The sequence below is a fragment of the Mobula birostris genome, chromosome 6 (genome assembly GCF_030028105.1).
Source record: "Mobula birostris isolate sMobBir1 chromosome 6, sMobBir1.hap1, whole genome shotgun sequence".
NCBI lineage: Eukaryota > Metazoa > Chordata > Chondrichthyes > Myliobatiformes > Myliobatidae > Mobula > Mobula birostris.
Window position 1 is genome coordinate 87132056 of NC_092375.1, and position 22137 is coordinate 87154192.

The 22137-nt window shown below is 39.8% G+C and overlaps 1 protein-coding gene across 1 annotated transcript in view; it reads left to right on the forward strand.

Annotated features, from left to right (window-relative positions):
• Nucleotides 1–22137, forward strand: part of LOC140199174 (zinc finger CCCH domain-containing protein 13-like) — a 122024-nt gene that overhangs the window by 45307 nt on the left and 54580 nt on the right. Inside the window, exons 8-16 of the mRNA XM_072260803.1 lie at nucleotides 1148–1348; nucleotides 5285–5467; nucleotides 8811–9118; nucleotides 10419–10980; nucleotides 11041–11573; nucleotides 13976–14167; nucleotides 15677–16148; nucleotides 19570–19667; nucleotides 20947–21948. Coding sequence (XP_072116904.1) covers nucleotides 1148–1348; nucleotides 5285–5467; nucleotides 8811–9118; nucleotides 10419–10980; nucleotides 11041–11573; nucleotides 13976–14167; nucleotides 15677–16148; nucleotides 19570–19667; nucleotides 20947–21948 — 3551 coding nt within the window. The remainder of the gene's footprint in view (nucleotides 1–1147; nucleotides 1349–5284; nucleotides 5468–8810; nucleotides 9119–10418; nucleotides 10981–11040; nucleotides 11574–13975; nucleotides 14168–15676; nucleotides 16149–19569; nucleotides 19668–20946; nucleotides 21949–22137) is intronic.

The following is a 22137-nucleotide window of genomic DNA, read 5'->3' on the forward strand; positions in this document are numbered from 1 at the left end:
TGGTGGTCTACAAGTTATTGGAAATATTCTGTTGGATAACAAAAATCATTATTAGAAAGGTCCACTTAATCAGGTAGAGTCAGCATGTATTTGTTAAGTCACATCTGACTTGGGTTTGTTGAATAGCAAGTAGAATCAATGAGGGTAAGCATGGACTTCAGTAGAAGTCCCGCATGGCTGATTAATCAGGAAAGTAAAAGCATGTAGGAGTAACAAATGACATGTCAGAAAATAATTGAGTGAAAACAACAGTTGTAATGATTTGATGTGCAATGGAATTTTGCAGGGTTTAGAAATGAACTTGTTTTCACTTTGTGTATTAAGGATCTTGACAAGTGCTAGAGGCAAGATTAAAAGGTTTATTGATGATAACAAATCTGGCAGAGTAATTCATGCTCATAAAGATAGCAATGGAATGATTTGATGGGCATAAACATGACAAATGGAATTCAATCCAGAAAACAATTTGGTAATTCTTTTGCAAGGGCAAACAAAACAAGAAAATATTAAAAATGGCCAAATACAAGGAACTGAATAATTTACTTCTACAAATTGAAATTCAAATAAGCTTTAGTCTCATATTGTATAGCTGGCTAAGGGAAATCCAGAAATAAGAAAATGATTTTTTTCTTTCCAACAGTAGTTTAATTTTGTAATCATTGCTTTAGCCATTGTTTTGTATGTGGTGTTTTAAGCATGCATGGATTTTATTCCTTCATTAAATGGCTGTTCCGGAAAGCATGTACCACTGTGCTCAAGGATAGTTTTTATCCCATTTTTATAAGACAATTTAACTTTATCATACTCTGGTAAGATAAATTGAACTCTTGACCTCACAATCTAATTCATTATAATCTCGCATCTTTTTGTTTTCTTGAATTGCATTTTCCCTAAAGCTGTTACACTTTATTCTGCATTGTTATTATTTGACCTTGTTCAACTTCAGTGCACTGTGAAATAATCTGATTTTTATGAAGTGTCCAAGATAAGCTTTTCACCACAGTGACTTTTAAAAAATAAATATAGATTGTTCTTTGAAAGGGCACTTTTCCTACTGAAGTGTTTAGGTTTGAAGCTAAGACAGGCATATCTTACTTAAATTATGTGGGTACCTTTGTTGTAAGTAGTGTATTATTTTTCTTTCCAGAAAATCTTTAAAAGTACAGCAGGGTAAAAAGAAAGGACCTCGTACTCCAAGTCCGCCACCCCCTATTCATGAAGAGATTCTAGCAACAAAAAAGCATAAAGAAAAGTCAAGAACAAAAGACAGAATTGAAGAAAAAGCCCGAGAGAGTAAAGAACGAGGAAGGGATATGGAAAGGCATAAAGAGAAAAAGGAAAAACACAGGTGAGTGATACAGTGCCTAATACCGTTTGTTGTTAAAAATTTTCCTTTCTCTTTACAATATTTAGTTAATCGTCATGGTTATTGTGCATAACTCAGCATTGGTTAAATTAGGAATTTTTTTTGTTGTACATAGAGGTGCTGTTCTATTTAAACTTAATTCCAGTACGTTATTTAGTGCTTTTACTTGGATACCATAAATATCAAAGTATTGGAACCCTTTGCACATGAAGACCATTTTTCCAGAAAAAAAATCACTTTACGTTTCGCAAATTTTTGTGAAGATAGGCTACACATTTTTCAAAAAAAATCAAAGTTTTGAAATCAAGACTTCCAAATTACAGAAACAGAAAAACATAATCATAGGAGCAGTCAATGAGATGGGCAGATGTGTGGATTTAGAATCCAAGACCTTTTGTTGTATTTTGTAAGGGATGTCACTAATCTGAAGCTTTCACTCATTTTCTCCCTTCGCAGTTATTGCCCAACAGCATTTTCTGTTTTCTTCCATATTTCTAGCCATATCTTTCTTTTCATAGTCATTGTCATAGTCATACTTTATTAATCCTGGGGGAAATTGGTTTTCATTACAGTTGCACCATAAATAATAAATAGTAATAGAACCATAAATAGTTAAATAGTAATATGTAAATTATGCCAGTAAATTATGAAATAAGTCCAGGACCAGCCTATTGGCTCAGGGTGTCTGACCCTCCAAGGGAGCAGTTGTAAAGTTTGATAGCCACAGGCAGGAATGACTTCCTATGACACTCAGTGCTACATCTCAGTGGGATGAGTCTCTGGCTGAATGTACTCCTGTGCCCACCCAGTACATTATGTAGTGGATGGGAGACATTGACCAAGATGGCATGCAATTTAGACAGCATCCTCTTTTCAGACACCACCGTGAGAGAGTCCTGTCCATCTCCACAACATCAATGGCCTTACGAATGAGTTTGTCGATTCTGTTGGTGTCTGCCACCCTCAGCCTGCTGCCCCAGCACACAACAGCAAACATGATAGCACTGGCCACCACAGACTCGTAGAACATCCTCAGCATCGTCCGGCAGATGTTAAAGGACCTCAGTCTCCTCAGGAAATAGAGACGGCTCTGGCCCTTCTTGTAGACAGCCTCAGTGTTCTTTGACCAGTCCAGTTTATTGTCAATTCGTATCCCCAGATATTTGTAATCCTCCACCATGTCCACACTGACCCCCTAGATGGAAACAGGGGTCACCAGTACCTTAGCTCTCCTCAGGTCTACCACCAGCTCCTTAGTCTTTTTCACATTAAGCTGCAGATAATTCTGCTCACACCATGTGACAAAGTTTCCTACCATAGCCCTGTACTCAGCCTCAACTCTCTTGAGGATGCTTCCAACTACGGCAGAGTCATCCGAAAACTTCTGAAGATGACAAGGCTCTGTGCAGTAGTTGAAGTCCGAGGTGTAAATGGTGAAGAGAAAGGGAGACAAGACAGTCCTCTGTGGAGCCCCAGTGCTGCTGATCACTCTGTCAGACACACAGTGTTGCAAGCACACACACTGTGGTCTGCCAGGCAGGTAATCAAGAATCCATGATACCAGGGAAGCATCCACCTGCATCGCTGTCAGCTTCTCCCCCAGCAGAGCAGGGTGGATGGTGTTGAATGCACTGGAGAAGTCAAAAAACATGACCCTCACAGTGCTCGCTGGCTTGTCCAGGTGGACGTAGACACGGTTCAGCAGGAAGACGATGACATCCTCAACTCCTAGTCAGGGCTGGTAGGTGAACTGGAGGGGATCTAAGTGTGGCCTGACCATAGGCCGGAGCAGCTCCAGAACAAGTCTCTCCAGGGTCTTCATGATGTGGGAGGTCAATGCTACCGGTCTGTAGTCATTGAGGCCGTTGGGGCGCGGCGTCTTCGGCACAGGGACGAGGCAGGACGTCTTCCACAATATAGGAACCCTCCGGAGCCTCAGGCTCAGGTTGAATACATGGCAAAGTACTCGACATAGCTGAGGGACACAGGCTTTGAGCACCCTGGTACTGACACCATCCGGTCCTGCAGCCTTGCTTGGGTTGAGACATTTCAGCTGTCTTCTCGCCTGTAGAGCTGTGAAGCCCACCGTGGTGGTTTCGTGTGGGGAAGTGGTATAGTCATGAGAGCAGGGTGGAGGACTATGAGGAGGGGTAGGAGGGGAGAGTGGAATATGTGTTGGTTGGGGGCCGACAACAGATGGCTCATGTGGGGGATGGGCAGGGGCCACAATGTCAAATCTGTTAAAGAACAGGTTAAGTTCATTGGCCCTGTCCACGCTGCCTTCCACTCCTCTGTTGCAAGTTTGCCGGAACCCAGTGATGGTCCTCATCCCCCTCCAGACCTCTCTGATGTTGTTCTGCTGGAGTTTCCACTCAAGCTTCCTCCTGTACCTGTCTTTAGCCTCCCTGATCCTGGCTTTCAGGTCACTCTGTATTGCCCTCAGCTCCTCCCTAGTTCCATCTCTAAATGCCCTCTTTTTAGCGCTCAGGGTGTCCTTAATGTCCTTTGTCACCCATGGCTTGTTATTTGAATAATAAAGCACAGTCCTTGTCGGAACATTGCTTTTGATTTTCTAATTGCATTTGACTCCTGATTTGAGTTCAGTGTGCTTTGTCTGCTCATATAGCAGAAACTCAGTCTCCCAGTGCTGTATTGAAGATTGAGAATTTCACCTAAGTAACTCCATCCTGAGCTTTTCAGTTCAAAATAATGATGTATTTGGATTAAATATCCCTCAAAAATAAGATAATGTTTATTAATTCAACTTTGTATGTTTAAAATGAATATTCTCATGTTTTTACAACTAATTTGTAACAATTTAGAAGAGGTGTTCATCTGAATTGATTCTGGAAATATTGGCTTCTATTTAAGTGTCTGTTATGATTCCTGATCAGATCAAAATGCAGATATATAGAGGTTTTAAATTATGAACCTTGGGATCATGTGATTAATTTTCCATTTCATTAAACAATTCTTTAGAAAGTTATTATACATTTAAACCTTTTATCATTGGTCTGCTTTCCAGTAGGCATCTTTTACATGGCAAAACTTTCGAGCATAGTTTGAATTGATCCACATGATGTTAGAACTCATGCCCAAAAACTATCAAGGAGTTGTTTTCAGGAGCGTCTTAAAGGGTGGTTTGCGGGTGGGAAGAGGGAAGGGGGGGTGCGAGGGGGAGGGATAGGGAGAGAGATTAAAAAGATTTTTTTTTAAAGTTAAAACAGGGAATTCCAAAATTCCAAAGCAGCATGGCAGCTAAAGCCATGCGGCTAGTAATTAAATGACTGAAGATAGAATTGAAGGAGTACAAAGATTATTGAGGGCTATAAAGCTGAAGGAAATTAAAAATGGGGAAGTGTCAAGCCTTAGAAATTTGAAAAATAACAGTAATTATTTTAAAAACAAGTGATTATGTAACAAAGAACTAGTGCAGGTGCCCAAACACAAGGAATTGCAGTGTACGCTTCATATCACTGGATATAGTAATATATTAAATACCCATAAAATTTGCAGAACTGAGATGCCTACGCCACAAAAATATTGTCAAAATGAAAAAAAAAATGAAGTATTAGAATCCATTTAATCTCTCAATGCAGATTGGGTACCTCTTCCTTGCATTGTATCAGAATGACCTTCCAAAGAGTGCTTTATACTTATTTCTATTTCTCTTGATTGAATGATAATGTAAATATGTTGAATATATTTTTTCATTTTCATCACTTCTAATCGTGTTGTTATACAAGTTGTCACTGAAGTAGGCATTTAAAATCTAATATTATTATGCGCATATGAAAGAAAGTAGAAAATTATGAATAGTTCAGTTAATGGATGGATAATGTCAAACATTGCAGATAGAATGAAGAACTGATACAGTATACCATTGCAGGTTAGGTATCTGTCTTGTTCAACTTTCAGGGATCACTCTTCTGTTCGTAGGCAGAAGAGGTCTATAAGTCCTGAAGAACAATCTGGCAGCACCTCTTCTCGTTCCAGAGAATATTCCCCACCGGCAGCAAGGAGAAAATCAGCCTCTCCAGCTCTACCTAAGTCAACTTCTTCTTCCTCTTCTCGAAAGCATTCCTTCTCTCCACGTCACAGGTATAGAATGCTCAAAATAGTATCTACAAGCAAGTAGAAATGATAGTTCTAACAAATTATTTCGAAATATAGAAAAAGCTTATAATGTGTGCATATTATTTATTGGCAGCATTTTTTATGTATGCACAATAGCATTATTAAATGGGTTTGGATCCAAAGCTAGGTTGGTGTTTATTCTAATTAGTGATTAGGCATATCTGCGTACAACAAAGAAAATAATCCTAATCAGGTTTAAGTTTTGACTGGAAGATAGAATGTAGAGGAAGTAGTGATGAACAGTTTTTCCCCCTCCTCATTTCTGTGATAAGGCACCAAAGTGTTCTATAATTTAAAAAAAATCAAGACATGGTGCTACTCCAAAAAAAAACAAAATTAATGTTTTTTAATAAAAAACTTGTAATTGTTTCATTGTACGTGGCTTTTCTTTAAGAAAGGCTTTTCCTGAGTCACAGATCCAAGAAACTAACAGGCTAAGTGACAGTAGATTCAATACAATGTCACTTGGTAGAAATGGGAATAGCGTCTCTGTCTATGCTAAACCACATATTGATCCCCTCCAGTGCTGACAGCTGTGAAATTGGGAGGCTGGATCATGTTACACTGAGCCCGCTGTCTGGAATCACCACCCACTATGTGTGACAACCCACAGCTTCCTGAATCTTAACAAAAAGAACTGGATGGCAATTGACACATTTCGATGAGGAAGGCAAAGCCATAGGTGGAGTTTCATCTTCCCTCAAAGCTGTAATTAATTTTAACAAATGGAAATATCCTTGACATTCAGAAACTTAACTTCAAAACTAAAAAAAACTAAACTAAATGTATGAAGCACTTAATGATTTTGATAGTTAGCAAGTAATTTTTTAAAAATACCCTTTTTTACCCTTTATCACCTAAAGTCTCTGCTTTACTGACTCTGCTGATGTCAGGTAATAATTCTCCAGTGTAACGCTGAGGAATCACAAGATTCAGGTAATGAACTCAAAACTCTTGGTGCATCAAAGTACATTCACAACTGAATTCGGTCTGAGTGACTGAGACCTTATGTTTTCATTAGCCCTAACCCTTTGACTGGTGCTTCAGCAATATCCTTTAAACAAATGGATATTTTGCCAGAACACTATAGTATAAACCCAAATGGGTGTATGAAGTCATGTGGGATTGTATTGGGGAATAAAGACATGAATTGGATCAAAATGGTAGTTAGCAGTGAGGCTAATAATCTCAGACAATGAGAATAACAACAGGGACATTGCGTTCTTGCCCTCAGATTGACAACCTAACCTGTGAATGTAATGCTGCGAATCAGCCAGCTAACTAAAATATGGTGGAGGAAGCATCATGCTAAGGGGAAGTTTTTCAGCAGCAGGGACTGGAAATCTGGTCAGGACTGATGGGAAGATGACTGCTGCTAAATACAGAAAATCCAGATCCTGGATAAAACCTGCATCCTCTGCCAGAAATCTTAAACTGGGGAGGAAGTTCGTCTTTCAAAGTTCAAACCACATTTGTTATCGAAGTGTGTATATATTATACAAGCTTGAGATTTGTCTCCTAATAGGCAGCCACAGAAAAAAGAAACTCGAAAACAAACCCCATATGTATGAAAAAAGACTAACACCCAATATGCAGAGAATAAAAAATACCATTGAGCATCCAACATGCAATGAAAAAGAAGCATCATGCAAACAGTAACCGCAGACAAATAGTGTTTCTGAACAGAAGTCCTCAAAGAGAGTCCGAAGCCTATAGTTCAGTGCAGAGCCAAGTAAACCTCGTGGAGCAGTGATCTTACTTGGCCTATACCTCACCTCAGACTCCATCACCTTGACCCTTTCAATCTTGCCTGGTGCTTAACTCTCCACCTGAATATCCACTTCTGCCATTTCAAGCAGCAATCAGAACCATCTTGCTCCTTGCCACCCTGACCTTTTCAATCAGCAGGGCCACGACCCAAAGCACACTGCTAGAGCAACCACTGAGTAGATTCAAAGGTAGAAAATTGATCTCCTTGAGTGGCCCAGTCAGAGTCCTGACATTAACCCAATCAAGCAAGGCCTCAAAATTGCTGTCCACCACCACACCTCAACTAACCTGGCACAGCTTAAGCAATTTTGCAAGGAGGAATGGGCAATTCTTGCATCATAGTTCTAATAGAGACTTATTGAAAAGACTACTTGCTGTAAAGGCTGCGAGAGGTGGTTCAACAAAGTTCTGAGCAAAGGGTAATGAATACTTTTGAACTGCTGAAATTTCAGTTTCTAAATTTTCATGCTTTACAATTTTCCCTGTTTTTGGAATCTACTATGGGGGGAAAAAGAAGCATGTGATTCACAGATTGTGGTTGTAATACTCATTTATGTCAGCAAATGGTTGGGGGCTAAATACTTTTACAAGGCACTGTAAATGAGTCTCCACTTGGTTGGTAAGAAATGCTGGGCCTCAACTCGTCAAGTTTTATAAACATCTTGAACGATCAGCATATTTGCTAAATTTGCTAATAACACAAAGATATAGGGAGAGATACAAGGAGACAAGGAAGGGGTATAGATAGTTAAATTAAGTGGATTAAGATGTGGTAAATGTGGGAGATGGAGAATGTGTCTCTGACTGGAAATAATTTTTTAAAACATACAAAATGCTGAAGGAACTCAGCAGGTCAGGCGCATCTATGAGAGGGAATAAACAGTTACTGTTTCGGGCCGAGGCCCTTACAAATGCAGCAAGTAATTGGAAAATCTAACGGAATATTATTATTTTGGTAGAATTCAATACACAAGTATCAAGATTATGGTTCAATTATAGGACATTGGTGAAATCACATCTGAAGTGCCATGCACAGTACAGATCTCCTTGCTTAAGGAAGCATGTTAATGTGGTGGAAGTATGTCTTGAACATGTTTACTAGAGTAATATCTTGAAAGTGTGTGTCTTATGAGGAAAGGTCAAATAGGCTAGGTTTGTATCTGCTAAAATTACTATACTACAGGAACTCCCCATTTATGAATGATCTGACCTCAACATGATTCTCCCATACGTTTTTAAAACATTTTTCAAGCTACTAATAATGTTTCATGTTATAACTTACTGGATATAGTGTATTTTCCCGTAGTTTCATTATGGGTAGTGTTAGGGTAAATATTTAATGAAAAGAAAGAATTATATTAAGTGTACATAGAGCGATACAAGATTGGTTATTATGGGAAGTGTATGTTTCTGACTTGGGAGAAATTGGCTTACCGACATTTGTCAGGAACTTACATAACCTGAAGACTGGTTGTACTTGGCAACTGTTTTTAAAAATGCTTTGTATATATGACTCTTTCAAATGTTACCTTTCTAGCAGATCACCCTCTTCTCAGAGACGACATCAAACTCCTACTGTATCGAGACAACACTCTCCATCATCTCAGTCAGGTTCACCTGTAACAAGAAGATCATCATCTCCCCGACACAAATGTTCCACTTCACTGTCCTACCAACGCTCAGCGTCTCTCACTCGAAAGCGATCCCCTTCACCATATACTCAACGTTCTTCATCTCCACAGAGAAAGCAAAGTCCTGTTAGGCATAGGTCCTCTGTTAAGGAAAAAGGCAAACATGAGCAAGAAAAATCACCATTGCAAGAGCTACATCATGAGAAGAAGGAAGGTAAAAAACATTTATTTTTGTGGAAGGTTTAACTGAGTGCGAGTATGCTCTTTTTAAATGTTCCAATTCCTAGTAATCCTTGACTTTTGATTATTTGTGACATTTAAATGATATGACATTGAAAATTTCTATGTTTGTAAATTTAGTAACATGCTAATATGCAAAGTGAGACAGGTTAAAACTTGCAGTTGTCTACATAATGAATTCCTTTCTTGTTGAGGTAGGCGAAATGGACAAAGAGGAAAATGATCCTTCAATAGGATGAAGGTTATTTCTCATAAATGTGGTAGTAAATGGATATTTTATCCAATACATTACACCCTTGTATGTATTACCCTGGCTGGTGGAGTAGTGGCATCACCTCTGGACTTGGAGGCGGATGGTCCTGAGTTCGAATCTGGGCAGCAGCGGTATCTGTGCGCAAGAAAGGCTGGCAATCTACTTCTGTATCTTGTCATGAAAACCCTATGAACAACTACACTATCTTTAGGGTCGCCATGAGTCGACGACAACTCAACGGCACTCAACAACAACAACAAATATTTTTAAAACTGATGGGAAAATAACAATCAGCTGTAAAATAACGTGCCAGCATCCTTAATTCTTCAGGAAGTACATGGAGTAGAAGGTTGAATGCTTTATTTAAAAAGCATGTGTATTCCATGAAGCTCATCCTTTACTTTGATCTTTTATTAGTGTTTCTCACAGTTTTAGGTGAACCTTGAATGTTGAAAAGTTCATCAAAACATTTATTTATAGATTGCAGCAAACTATCGATTGACAGTGGGCCCTTTGGTGAAAGACATTTTCTTGTGTAAAATCCTTCAAATTTGTGCTTCATTGCTACTTGATATACTTCCCTCACCTTTTTGTTCAGTGAAGTACTTGAAAGTAGATTTCCAGTTCTGGCTTGCTGTGGATTAATTGTACCCTAATATTCTACTTGAAGTTATAAAATTAAAACATCCGACATTAAATTCATAGAACATTATGGTGACGATTTGTAATTATTAAGTAAAATTCACATTTTTGTCTCTGGATTTTGCGTACTTTAAAAACATTAATTGTATTAATTTACTAAGGGGTGAACTGCTTCATGGTGGGCTGTCAATTAAATCAATGTTGCTTTATCTAAAGGTTTTCTTGCTACAGCTGTCTTAACACATAGCCATTGAGTGTATTAGGTTTACACTGCTTCATTACTTGGTATCATTTGCATTAATAATCTATTTGGCTTTTTCTTCAACTCACTTATATGGCATAATTTGTTTAGATATTAATGTAGATATTTTCTTCTAAGGGAACAGAGGAAAACGAGACAAGGAAAGCAAGGATAGTCGAGACCGACGAGATTATGATCTGGATCAGAGTTTACTCCATGAAAGGGACGAGCGGACAACCAGGGAAACCCGTGATAACAGAAACAATCGAGATTACAAAGAAGTGAAAGATAGCACTGAGCGCAGAGAGACCAGGGAATCTCGTGAAGTTCGTGATACAAGAGACACACGAGATTACAAAGACAGCAAAGATTCTCGAGATGGGAGAGAATCACGATCTAGCCGTGATACACACGATTATCGAGATAGCAGAGATTTCCATCGAAAAGATGAACAGCATTATGAGGACCGCAGTTACAGTCGGGGCCATGGCAGGGATGAAAATTCCCGGACTGACTTCAAGAATGATCGTCAAAATGAAGCCAGGATTGATAGCAGGAATGAGTCCAGGGGAGACGGCCGCAGCGAGTCCAGGGGAGACGGCCGCGGCGAGTCCAGGGGAGACGGCCGCGGCGAGTCCAGGGGAGACGGCCGCGGCGAGTCCAGGAGGGACGGCCGGGGCGAGACCAGGGGGGACGGCCGGTGCGAGGCCAGGGGGGATATCCGGGGGGAGGCCAGGGGGGACATCCGGGGGGAGGCCAGGGGGGACATCCGGGGCGAGGCCAGGGGGGACATCCGGGCCGAGGCCAGGGGAGGTGGCCGGGGTGAGACCAGGGGGGACATCCGGGGTGAGACGAGGGGAGACGGCCGGGGCGAGATGAGGGGAGACGGCCGAAGTGAGATGAGGGGAGATGGCCGGGGTGACTCGAGGGGAGATGGCCGGGGTGAGGTCAGAGGAGACGGCCGTGGTGAGTCCAGGGGAGACAGCCGTTGCGAGACCAGTAGAGACAGCCGAGGCGAGGTCAGAGGAGACGGCCGTGGCGAGTCCAGGGGAGACGGCCGTGGCGAGTCCAGGGGAGACGGCCGTGGCGAGGCTAGAGCTGACAGCCGGTGTGAGACCAGAGGGGACGGCCGGGGTGAGGCCAGGACTGATAGCCGGGGAGAAACCAGGGGCGATGGCCGCCTTGAGGCCAGGGGCGATGGCCGTGGCGAGATCAGGGGAGATGGACGTGGAGAAACCAGAGGTGAAAGAGCGGCCAGAGGAAGAGGGAGAGGACCAGAATTAACTGAAAAAGGTGAGATATAAATGCTTTCATTTTAATTATTCATGCCCAATATTCAAATTTAATGACTCCACACACCTATTCCTGGTGGAATCTTGCAGAATTCTTTCTGATAGTCTTTTGTGGATACGTTACAACCTGAAATAATATGAGATGAGGCGGATTGGTGGAAGATTTCTGTCAGTGAAATAAATGAAAGAGAAATAGAGGGATATAGGGGAGGGAACAGTTAGATTGATTTTACAGTAGGTTAAATGGTCAGCATAACATAATGGGCCGAAGGGCCTATACTGTGCTGTAATGTTCTAAGTTTGTGTTCTAAATCATCTGGATATATTTCTGTTTTTACAGTTGTGCTGGTGGCTGTGGGGAAAAAAGAAATTATCTCTCACTTATGTCTTTGTGCATGCCCTTAACATCAAAGAATTTGCTTTGTTGTTTTCCCTGATTTTTCTTTTTCCTTAATTTAGAAGTTATAAGGTGGAGATTATTGGCATAATGCAAATGAAGGATCTGTGAGCAAACTTTTATTTGCAAGTTGTCACATGCATGAGTTGCACTTTGCCTTGGGTCTTATCATTCTTGAAAGAATAATGATTGACAAAGAAATCATAGCCAAATGAGATGCATTGAGGTTTGTTCCCTCCTTAAAAGGTTGAACACAACGTTTTATTTAATCATTGTTTTGCCATTTCTCCAAAGCATAATTTATGGGTTAATTCAGCATCCTAAAAATCTGTGCTTTGATGTTTGAGTCCCAACTTGCTTGGCTAACTTGTTCGGCTTGACCTGAATCTCTCTCATTCCTTTATGTTGTATGTACTTAGCTTTTATATAATAGACCTCTCTGTGCTGGTATCTTTTGAGAATTTGTTCCTCCATTTGTTCTATCAGGCATCTGACCATAAATGACTTGCTGAAGTGTACCTCTTGTTATATTTCTGAGCTGACAGCACACCTGTCTTTAGGCCTTTCCTTCCCTTGTTTATCTCTTGATACTGCACTAAGAAATTGGATTTAATAGTGGATCTGTGTTAATTTTGGATAGGTGTACTTATGTGTATAAAGTTTGACATACATTTTCAAAAGTTGACTATCAGGAGAGTGAATAACCCAGGCTTGGAATTGGGAGTAGAACTGCAACTTGGTGGCTGATTTATACAGTGATTTTGAGTAATTCCATGAACAAGGCAAGAATTTTAAAAGGACTCCATTGAAACATTGGATATGTTCACAGAATCCAGAAGAAGTGGAACAGAATGCATTGTTTGTTCTCGCCCTGATTGTTGCTCTAGATGAGATTGCCCACACATAGCAAAAGAAGGTGGATAATGCCAGCTTTCGGAAAGATATATTTACAACAGAAAACCTAAAAACTAACTTCCTGGTGTTAGAAATCTGGGGTTCAAACCCTGCATCAGGACTATGGACAAGTAATCTGGGCTAGTACATGGATAAGAAGCTAACATTTGCCTTCCAGCTACCAAAACATTACCTAGTCCTTTCTGTTACAATAGAACAAATTGCATTTTTTCCTAGTACCTGCTGACAGGGGAGCTGAAATTTAAAACCAATTCTGATGCTTGAAATCCGAAGTAAAAAGTGAAAATGTTGGAAACATTCAGTAGGTCGTGCAGCATCTATAAAAAGAGAAGTTGAAGTAATGTTTCAGGTCAAAAACCCTTCATCACAACCAGGAAAGCGAGCAGTAAGTTAGTTTTAAGCTGTAGTTGAGAGTGGCAAATAGTCTAAGGGAATCCGATGACATGGTGAGGCCAGAATTCCCAATCGGATTCCAACATTTAAGGAGCGATCTAGTTTAAGAATTTATGAGGAAAACTGAGGAAAGAAAAGCTAATCAAGGGACATGTTGGAACTGTGAAATACAGGTCAGAACTTGCTGAATACTGAAGGGAGAGGGGGAAAATTGGATAACCTTACAGTACAACAGATCATTTCAGATACACACAGAAAGCAAGTTATCTGAAATTGTTGAAATTGATATTGAGACCCAAGTGGAGGTGCTGTTCCTCAAGTTTATGTTGGGCCTTGATGGAACAGAGATTGCAGACAGGTCAGAGTGAAAGTGGAATGGATAACTACAATGACAGGTACCTAGATAGAAAAAATGTTTGTGTGATTGTCATACTACAAATATATTATCATCGATGAAGCTTCAATTCCGGATTTAAAGATGTTTCAGATCTGGGAAAGAATCTGAAGAAGCAAAAGTTTATTTTGCCTACCTCAGAGTATTGTATTCTGAAAAAATATTTTTTGTCATTCATGAAGGTTCTGTATAAAATACTCTCACTCTTACAGTGATTTTCTATAGTTTTGTTAAGTGAATCTGCTGTGTTTTTGATGAAGTCCTCGTTTTGTACCATAAAATACACAAACACTGTTCACTCCAGGGAGTCATGGAACAACTCGAGGTGCCCAATTTGACACACACAGCACAAGCAGTAATTACCACGAAAACTGGGATACAAGAAGTGGATATACAGAAAGAGATCGCTATGATCGAGACCAAAGCAGGGATGCATCCTTTGACAGGCATGGCCATACAGATAGGGAAAGGCGTGAAAACAGAGATCGTGAAAGAGGTATGGGTAGCAATTAATGGTAGCAGTGTTATGTTGAAAGCAAACCAGGTTTCATGTTATGTGGGTTCAGAACTGAAAATGTTTTCTTTTGTATAATCTTATTGTTTGATCATTTGAATAAGGAAGACATTTGAATGCTGAAATAAAATTTGAATGTTTTGTTTACGCTGGATGTTATTACATTTCACAAGGATAGAGATAGGTACTGGATGCTTCCTTCATAATTTGTAAAGTAGATCATTAGAGGGTTTTTTTATATTAGTGATGTGTAAATTCTGGTGTAGTCTGAGACAGTGATAGCAAGAGACAGATCAGTGACCAAGTAAACAGTTTTTGATGGCAGCCAAAGGCAACATCATTTCAGAATTTAATTGGAGGTATTTCCACCGTACCTAGTGCTGAATATCATTCAAACGAAGCAACAGATAAGAAGCAGTAGATGCATTTAGGGAAGTGGTGGTAGAATGAGAGTGTTATTACTAAGACAGAATTTGAGGATGCTCTTAATTGACTTCACCAAACATTTAAAGTTGAAAATCAATTGTCTCTTTACCTCATTAGTGATTCATTTAGTCTAATCTAGCTGGTGCAGGCAATTAATGTTTACCACCAGTTTACTACATTCAGCCACTAATAATTGTTGATTGCAGGAAAGTGAAACCTGCATTGAAATTGATTTATTATTTTTCTCTTCTCTCCCTTCCTAACTCTCCCTGCCATTTATATAAACAACAAGCTGCCTGAATGACATAGGGGAGAATTGCTAAAATCATAAACATACAACAATATTGTAGGTGGTAATCTGAACTGTAACTTACAAAAATGAATGTTTGAGTCCAAGAGTGCTTAGGGAAAATATTAATATCACAGAGGAAGTTCTAGAAAAATTTGATATGAGTCAGGCAGATTACATTTAGTTTAGGCTACAAAAATTTCCATCTCTTCAAAATTGAGCATTCAATTCAATAGTTCAAAAGTTCAATGGTTCCATTTAATATCAGAGAATGTATACAAACCTGAAATTCTTACTCTCTGCAGGCATCCTTGAAACAGAAGAAACCCCCAAAGAATGAATGACAGAAAAAACATAGGAACCTCAAAGCCCGCTGCCCCCCTCCCACTCACAAGCAGCATCAAATCTCCCCTCGCCCCCCCCCCCCCCGGCACTTATTCTAGCGTAAAGCATTAGCATTCCCACCACCTACCATGCTAGCAACAGCAAAGTCCCCAAAGAGAAACCATGGTCTACGGGGATTCTGTCCCAAAGATAATGAATTTTTCCTTGTGGATCATTTACATGCCATGAAAAATCAAATATTGTGTATATTCCATAAGATGACTTGTATTTAAGTAATAGTATATGTAAAATTTTACAGCAGTAGTTTTAAAATGAAATGTGTCTATTTGCATACCATTGAATTTTCAGGCTATGATGGAAAGAGTACAACTAATGCAATAGACTTTTCAGAAGTTAAGTTTAAGCATGATAGCTATATTTTTATTTTACAGATCACACAGCTGGTACTGCTACACGACACCCAGGGAGGACAGATGATCATGACCATGAAGAAAGAAAAGAAGAGCGGCGATCAGATCGCGAGGACAGGCGTGATGATAGACTCAGGGAAAGAGACCGTGAAAGAGATCGTGACAAAGATCGTGATAGAGATAGAGAGCGAGAAAGGGAAAGAGAATTGGATCGAGAAAGGGAACGTGAAAGAATCCGTGAACGAGATAGGGAAAAGGAACGAGAGCGAGAGAGGGGCAAGGAGAGAGAACGAGAAAGGGAGAGGGAGAGAGAGAGGGAGAGAGAACGGGAAAGAGAAAAGGAAAGGGAGAGGGTTAGAGAGAGGGACAGAGATAGAGAGAAGCAAAAAGACTGGGATGAGAAGGAGAAATTGAGAGATGAACGCAAAGATAAAAAGGACGATCAACGAGAAGAGCGGGATTTGAGGGCAAGTCACGGTCAAAGGAAAACAAGGTATTTTGATTTCAAAGCATTTTCCAAATTTAATTTGTAAGCTGTAACTGAATTTCCTTGTCATTCTCAAACCTGTTTAAAAGCAAATTAAGAGGGAATGATAATCTGGAAATGGTATAATAATTAGTCAATTTTCTGAACAGAAGAATTAGGAATAGGCCATCTGGCACTTAAAGCTTACTCTGTCATTCAGTAAAATCATGGCTGATTTTCTAACACAGCTCCACTTTCCACATATTACTTAATTCCATTAATGCCCACAAATCAGTTGATATCTGATATGAGTCACCTCAGTTCCTGATCCTCCACAATAGAAAATTTCCTATCTTTGGAGTGAAGAAATTTCTCTTCCACCCTATTTACTATTAATTAATTAACAGCACCAGTGTTTGTTAATAAGACAATAAATAAATCCAAAAGTCATCATACCTCTGATTATGCAATACTCCAAAGTGTTGAACCTTTGGCCCAGGATGATGTGGTCTCTGGAAGGTCAAGTATCAGGTTTAGTTGCTTTTAAGTTCATAGGGATGGTTTTGGGGACAGGGAGGGGAGTTGGGAGTTAGGATATGATTTAGAGACAGTGATATGGGGTAGTTAGAGGACAGGCTGGAGTCCAGGCCTCCACTCCATGCTTCACGTTTGAAGTCCAGTGACATGGATGTGTGCTGAAGGACATCCAAGAGCTGTGGACGAAGACCAACAAGGATAAGGGCTGGTGGACCCCATGTCAGCGGGTCCTGGGATTGGTTGTCCATTGGTGCAGGCAGGTGGTACAAGACTGGTGATCCCCTATGTTGGTGAATTGCCAATTCCAGTGTTTGAGGTCTGGAGTTCAGGTCCTGTCATCAGCAAGTCCAGGGGTTGATACCGGAGATCAAAGCCTAAAGTCGGCAGGTCTAGATGTCGAGGCTTGATGGCTGAAGCCCTGGATCTGTGTATCTGCAAGTCCATGGGGGAAATTGGAGGTCTGATGTCTGCGAGTCCACTAGAAGCTGGCAGCTTGGAGGCGAATGTGTGGGAAAGGGGCTTATCTTACTGTTGTTTTGTTGCTATCGTTCTGTTGTTGATGTTGCTTGAGTTGTTCTGAACGTTGCGGGCATGCTATGTTGCAACTGAAATATGTGGTGATACTTGTGTATGGCCTCCAGCTCACCTTTGGGTTATGTTGATTGTTAATGCAAACAAAACATTTCACTGTGTGGCTTGATGTACATGTGATAAATGAAATAGAATCTGAACCTATATAAACATACTCCACAATCATTTTAACCTTTCCCTCCTACGTAGCCTGTAACTGTTTACATCCATGTGCCTATCTGAAAGTCTTTTAAATGTTTCTATTGTATCAGCCTTTATCACAACTGGCAGAGTGTTCTGTATAAAATGCAGTTATCTCTGGCATCTCCCTTGAACCTTCCTCCACTCACCTTCAGCAGATGTCTTCTGGTATTGGTCACTGCTGCCCTGTGAAAAAAGGTGCTGGCTGTCCACTCTTTCTGTATGTCTTTCATAATTTTAGGCACCTCAGTCCCCCATTACTACAAAGAGAAAAGCCCTAGCTCATGCAACCTTTCCTCTTAAGACATGTTCTCAAGTCCAAGCAACATTCTGGTAAATCCCCTGTGCATCCTCTCTAAAGCTTTCACATCATTTCTTTAATAAGGCAACACAATACTCCGTGTGGTCTAACCATAGTTTTATAGAGCTGCAACATTACCTTGCGGCTCTTTAGGTCAGTCCCCCTACTAATGAAGGTCAGTAGATCCGACACTGCCTTAACCGCTTTATCAACTTGTGTAGCAGCTTTGAAGAATTTGTGGACTTGGATCCCAAGATCCCTCTGTTCCTCCACACTGCTAAGAACATTGCTATTAACCTTGCGCTCTACTTTCATGTTTCATCTTCCAAAGTGTATCACTTCACACTTTTCTGGGTTGAACTCTATATCCAACTTCTCCACCCAAGGGATCTGCCTCCCGTCTATAACAGTAATGATCTGTGATAAACTTCTACACTATCCATAATACCTCCAGTCTTTGTGTCATCTGCAAACTTACGAACCCAATTCCTCATCCTAGTTGTTTATAAAAATCACAAAGAGCAGAGGTCCTAGCACTGTGGAACACTGCTAGTCATTGACCTCCAGGTAGAATGCACTCAACCTACTGGCAAGCTGCACAGCCAGACAGCCAAGTTTCCATGGATTTGATGACTTTCTGGGTGAGCCTACCATGGGGACCTTTATGAAACACTTTACTGAAATCCACATGCATCACATCCACTGCTCTGCCTTCATCAATTTGTTTTGTCACCTCCTCGAGAAACTTAATTGGCCTTCTGAGGCATGATCTGCCCCTCACAAAGCCAAGGTGATTGTTCCTAATTCTTAAGGCACATAAATAATGGCCCTAAGAATCCTCTCCAGTTGTCCTGCCTTTTTTTTTAAACTTGGTAGTTCAGTGGAGGCCAAGAGGTTAAGTTGCTTTTAATTTCTGTAGATTTTTTCTGTATTAATTTATATTAAACAATGTCATATCCATATATCAATGATACAATTAAAATATTAGACAACATATTTTCTAAATGGTGTAGATAACAAATATTCAAAGAGCATGTGATTTTTTTCAGCCCATTAAATTGTTAGGGTGCATATACAGTATGTCTGAGGCTCAGCATCCTTTTTAAAGATATCTTGTTTACTCAAAATGTTACCTAGCCAAAAAGGCCAGTCATAGACTGAGCTCTTCTCCAATTTGTTCTCATTCTTGGAGAAACTGGTTTTGTCCTGTCATAAATAATTTTTTATTGACCACTTTTGCTACATCATATCAAGATTAAAATAGATCTTTGTGCAGACATAATGAAGACATAAGCATATGATTTGGTAAAAGCTGTTTCAAACATACAATTTGTATAAATAAACCAGAACTGTTATCTTTAAAATTTATTGTGGAAAAATAACAATTATATTCATGGATTGGATAATGAAATCTGATGAGAGAATTGAGAATTGTCTTTAAATTTATTATGAACCACAGCGATTTACGATAAAAAAATTTTTATTTGCAAGAAAGGTTGTTCAAGATGAGTTTTGAATATAGTTTGAATAATATCATAAATGGATAATTCATTGATGCTCAATGTGTACGTGTATTCAAGTGTAATTTAACAAAAGTGTGACTCAGATAATGGATCTGTTTTTAAACTAAGTATTTTTACATTGTGCAAGCAAAGCAAAAATAGTCCATTTAGCTAAGATGGATGAGAGATTGACAAAGTTTGGATCAATTTGGTCAATCTTAACTAATTTACATTTATGCTACTAAGTGCTTCAGTGTTTTTATTCTGCTTAAGCAATTGGATTTTACGTATTACTGTATACCCACAGGGTGAGTGTTTCTGATTTTCTATTTGATAGAAAACGGCCTTGGACAGAATGCAGCCTGAGCCCATTGGCAAAGCGAGCTCGTGATGAATCTCCTGATAGTGATACCTACAACAGTAGTGAAGAGAAAAGTAGGTCACAGCAAATATTCATTTAATAAAAGGAGTTTTAACAAGTGTTAGTTGCCTAGTTGTCTTTCTTATTCCACAAAGTATATTCTGCAAAAGATCTTTATCAGTACTACCTTTCAGTACTTGATAAGCTTTAGAATGTTTTATAATGAATCACAAGAGATCAGAAAATTGCTCTTCCTGAAGCATTTATTATCCATGATAAATCATTGCAACTTACGTACGTAGTCAGAGTGTGCTGGAGTTTCAAATTAAGTGAAATTTGAAACTTGGTATTGACTTTATTCCTTCAAAATAAACTAGCCTTCGAGACAGGTAAAGGCTTGAAACATTTGCACATGGAAACAGGCACTTTGGCTGAATAGGTCCACACTGACCATTAAGCCCATGGACATCCAGTTGTATTCTCCCATTTTCCCGTCAATTCCTGCCAGATTGTACAGAATGCCTACGTGTTGGGGCAATGTAGGTTGGCTAATTAACCTATCAATCTACATATCTTTGAGATGTGAAAGGAAAAACGCACAGGCAGATGGAGAATGTGCAAACTCCATGTAGGCAGCTCTTGAGGTCAGGATCAAATCTTGGTCACTGGAGTTGCACTACTGTATTGCTCCTAAGCCTCTTTCTATGGCCTAAGCCTATATTTATGCTTCGTATGATTTTCTTTCCCATCTGCTGTGCTTTGCTCTTCCTGAATTTTCTTCTTTTTTTTTCCCTGTCAGGTATTTGTTTTAATATCTCCTTGAGGACTTCTGTGCTATTTGCTTCAACAACATTCGTTTTCTAACTGTTCCCCAATAAAGATGTTTTTCCAGAATTTGTTATTGGGTTTATTAATGATGAAGCAGAATAGATGAATAGTGATTCTGGAACTGAGTAATAGTCATTGGATATATTGACTAGGAAATTGAGTGAATTAAACTGTATTCTGGATAAATGTGTATGAATGTTCCTCTTAGCTGTCAGTGTCTGACTGGAATCGCATTGTTAACTTTTTCTGAAGGTTATTGTAAGTCATCTACCAGGGCTTTAGAGTGCTGCAACCCCATTCAAAGCACTAAAATTATATAAAATATGTAATTTAGTAAAGTACTCATCTCTTTCTATTGGATCTATTGCTGTTGTGTTCTTTCAAATTTGTAAGAAATAACTAAGTTGAACAAATGCTGGTCCAAGATTCTGTAGGAACAGTATGAAGTCCAGTGGGAATTGGTTGTATGGCTGTAGATTTTTTAACATCCTGTCTGCTTCTGAATGAGATGTATATTTGTTTCAGGTGAAAAGCACCGCTTGTTAAGTCAAGTCGTACGCCCACAAGATTGTCGGACGCTCAGTCCACCACGTGTTATTGAAGATCGAACAAGCAGCTGGAAAGATGATGACAGAAAGTCAGACAAGAAGGAAAGCACAAGGAGGCGCGATGACCATACCATGAGAGAAAGAATAGCTTCAGGGGACAAACAAAGAGAGCATATAGCGGGGAGTGTAGAGAGTTCACGAAGCAGAGAATCTGACAGCACTGCACACCATACTGGTGATGATAGAGAAGGACTTGTAGGACTACATGAACATAGCAAGAAAAAAAGCAAAGCACAGCGGAAGTCTCAAAAGAAGAACAAAAGAGACGATGATTGTGGGTCCAAAAAGTACATTGCAGAGCCCTTAGTAGAGGAAACAGTTTTGTCACCCAGGAAAGCTTCAAAGAAGAAAAATGTTGATAAAAAACGTAAACGCTCTAAAGGAGATTCAGATGCTTCCGATGAGGAAGTAGTCCCACAAGCTAAAAGGTGGAAGGGTCCCAGGACTCCACCTGTAACAGTAAAGGAAGAATCTATTGAAGAGGTATCTGAGAAAAGTGCTGAAGGAAATACGCAAGGAGGAGGAGATGTAGTTTTCAGTGACTGGTCAGATGGAGATGTGCCAGAACGTGAAGAAAGTATAATTTCTGACAAGAGCCTTGAAGATTCTCGAAGGAAAGGTCAGAGAACTGAGGTTGAAAAGTTAGAAGCCCCTACCATGGCAGATAATCGTTCATGTAAAACTGATGAGCACAAACGGAGCAGCAGCCTTGGTAGCAATCGCAGTCGGACTTCAAGCCGTTTACGATCACCTTCAAATGAATCTACTCATCGCAGTGGAGATGATCAGAGTGGTGGAAGGAGACGACAGCATGGAGCTTCAAGGGATGGACAGAAATACAGAAATATTGAGTCTTGTGAACGTAAATCCCGAATAGATCAACTCAAGCGTGGAGAGCCTAGCCGCAGCACTTCCTCAGGTTGTAAGATTATCACTTTGACTTAATGTGCTAAGTGTAAACAGTAAAACATACCAACTAAAACATTATCGTTTTATGCCCAATGTCACAACAAAGAGTGGAAAAAAATTTACATAAGAATATCGGAGTAAGAGTTGACTACTTGATTTCTGAAGCTATTTAATATGATCATGATTGATTTGACTCAGG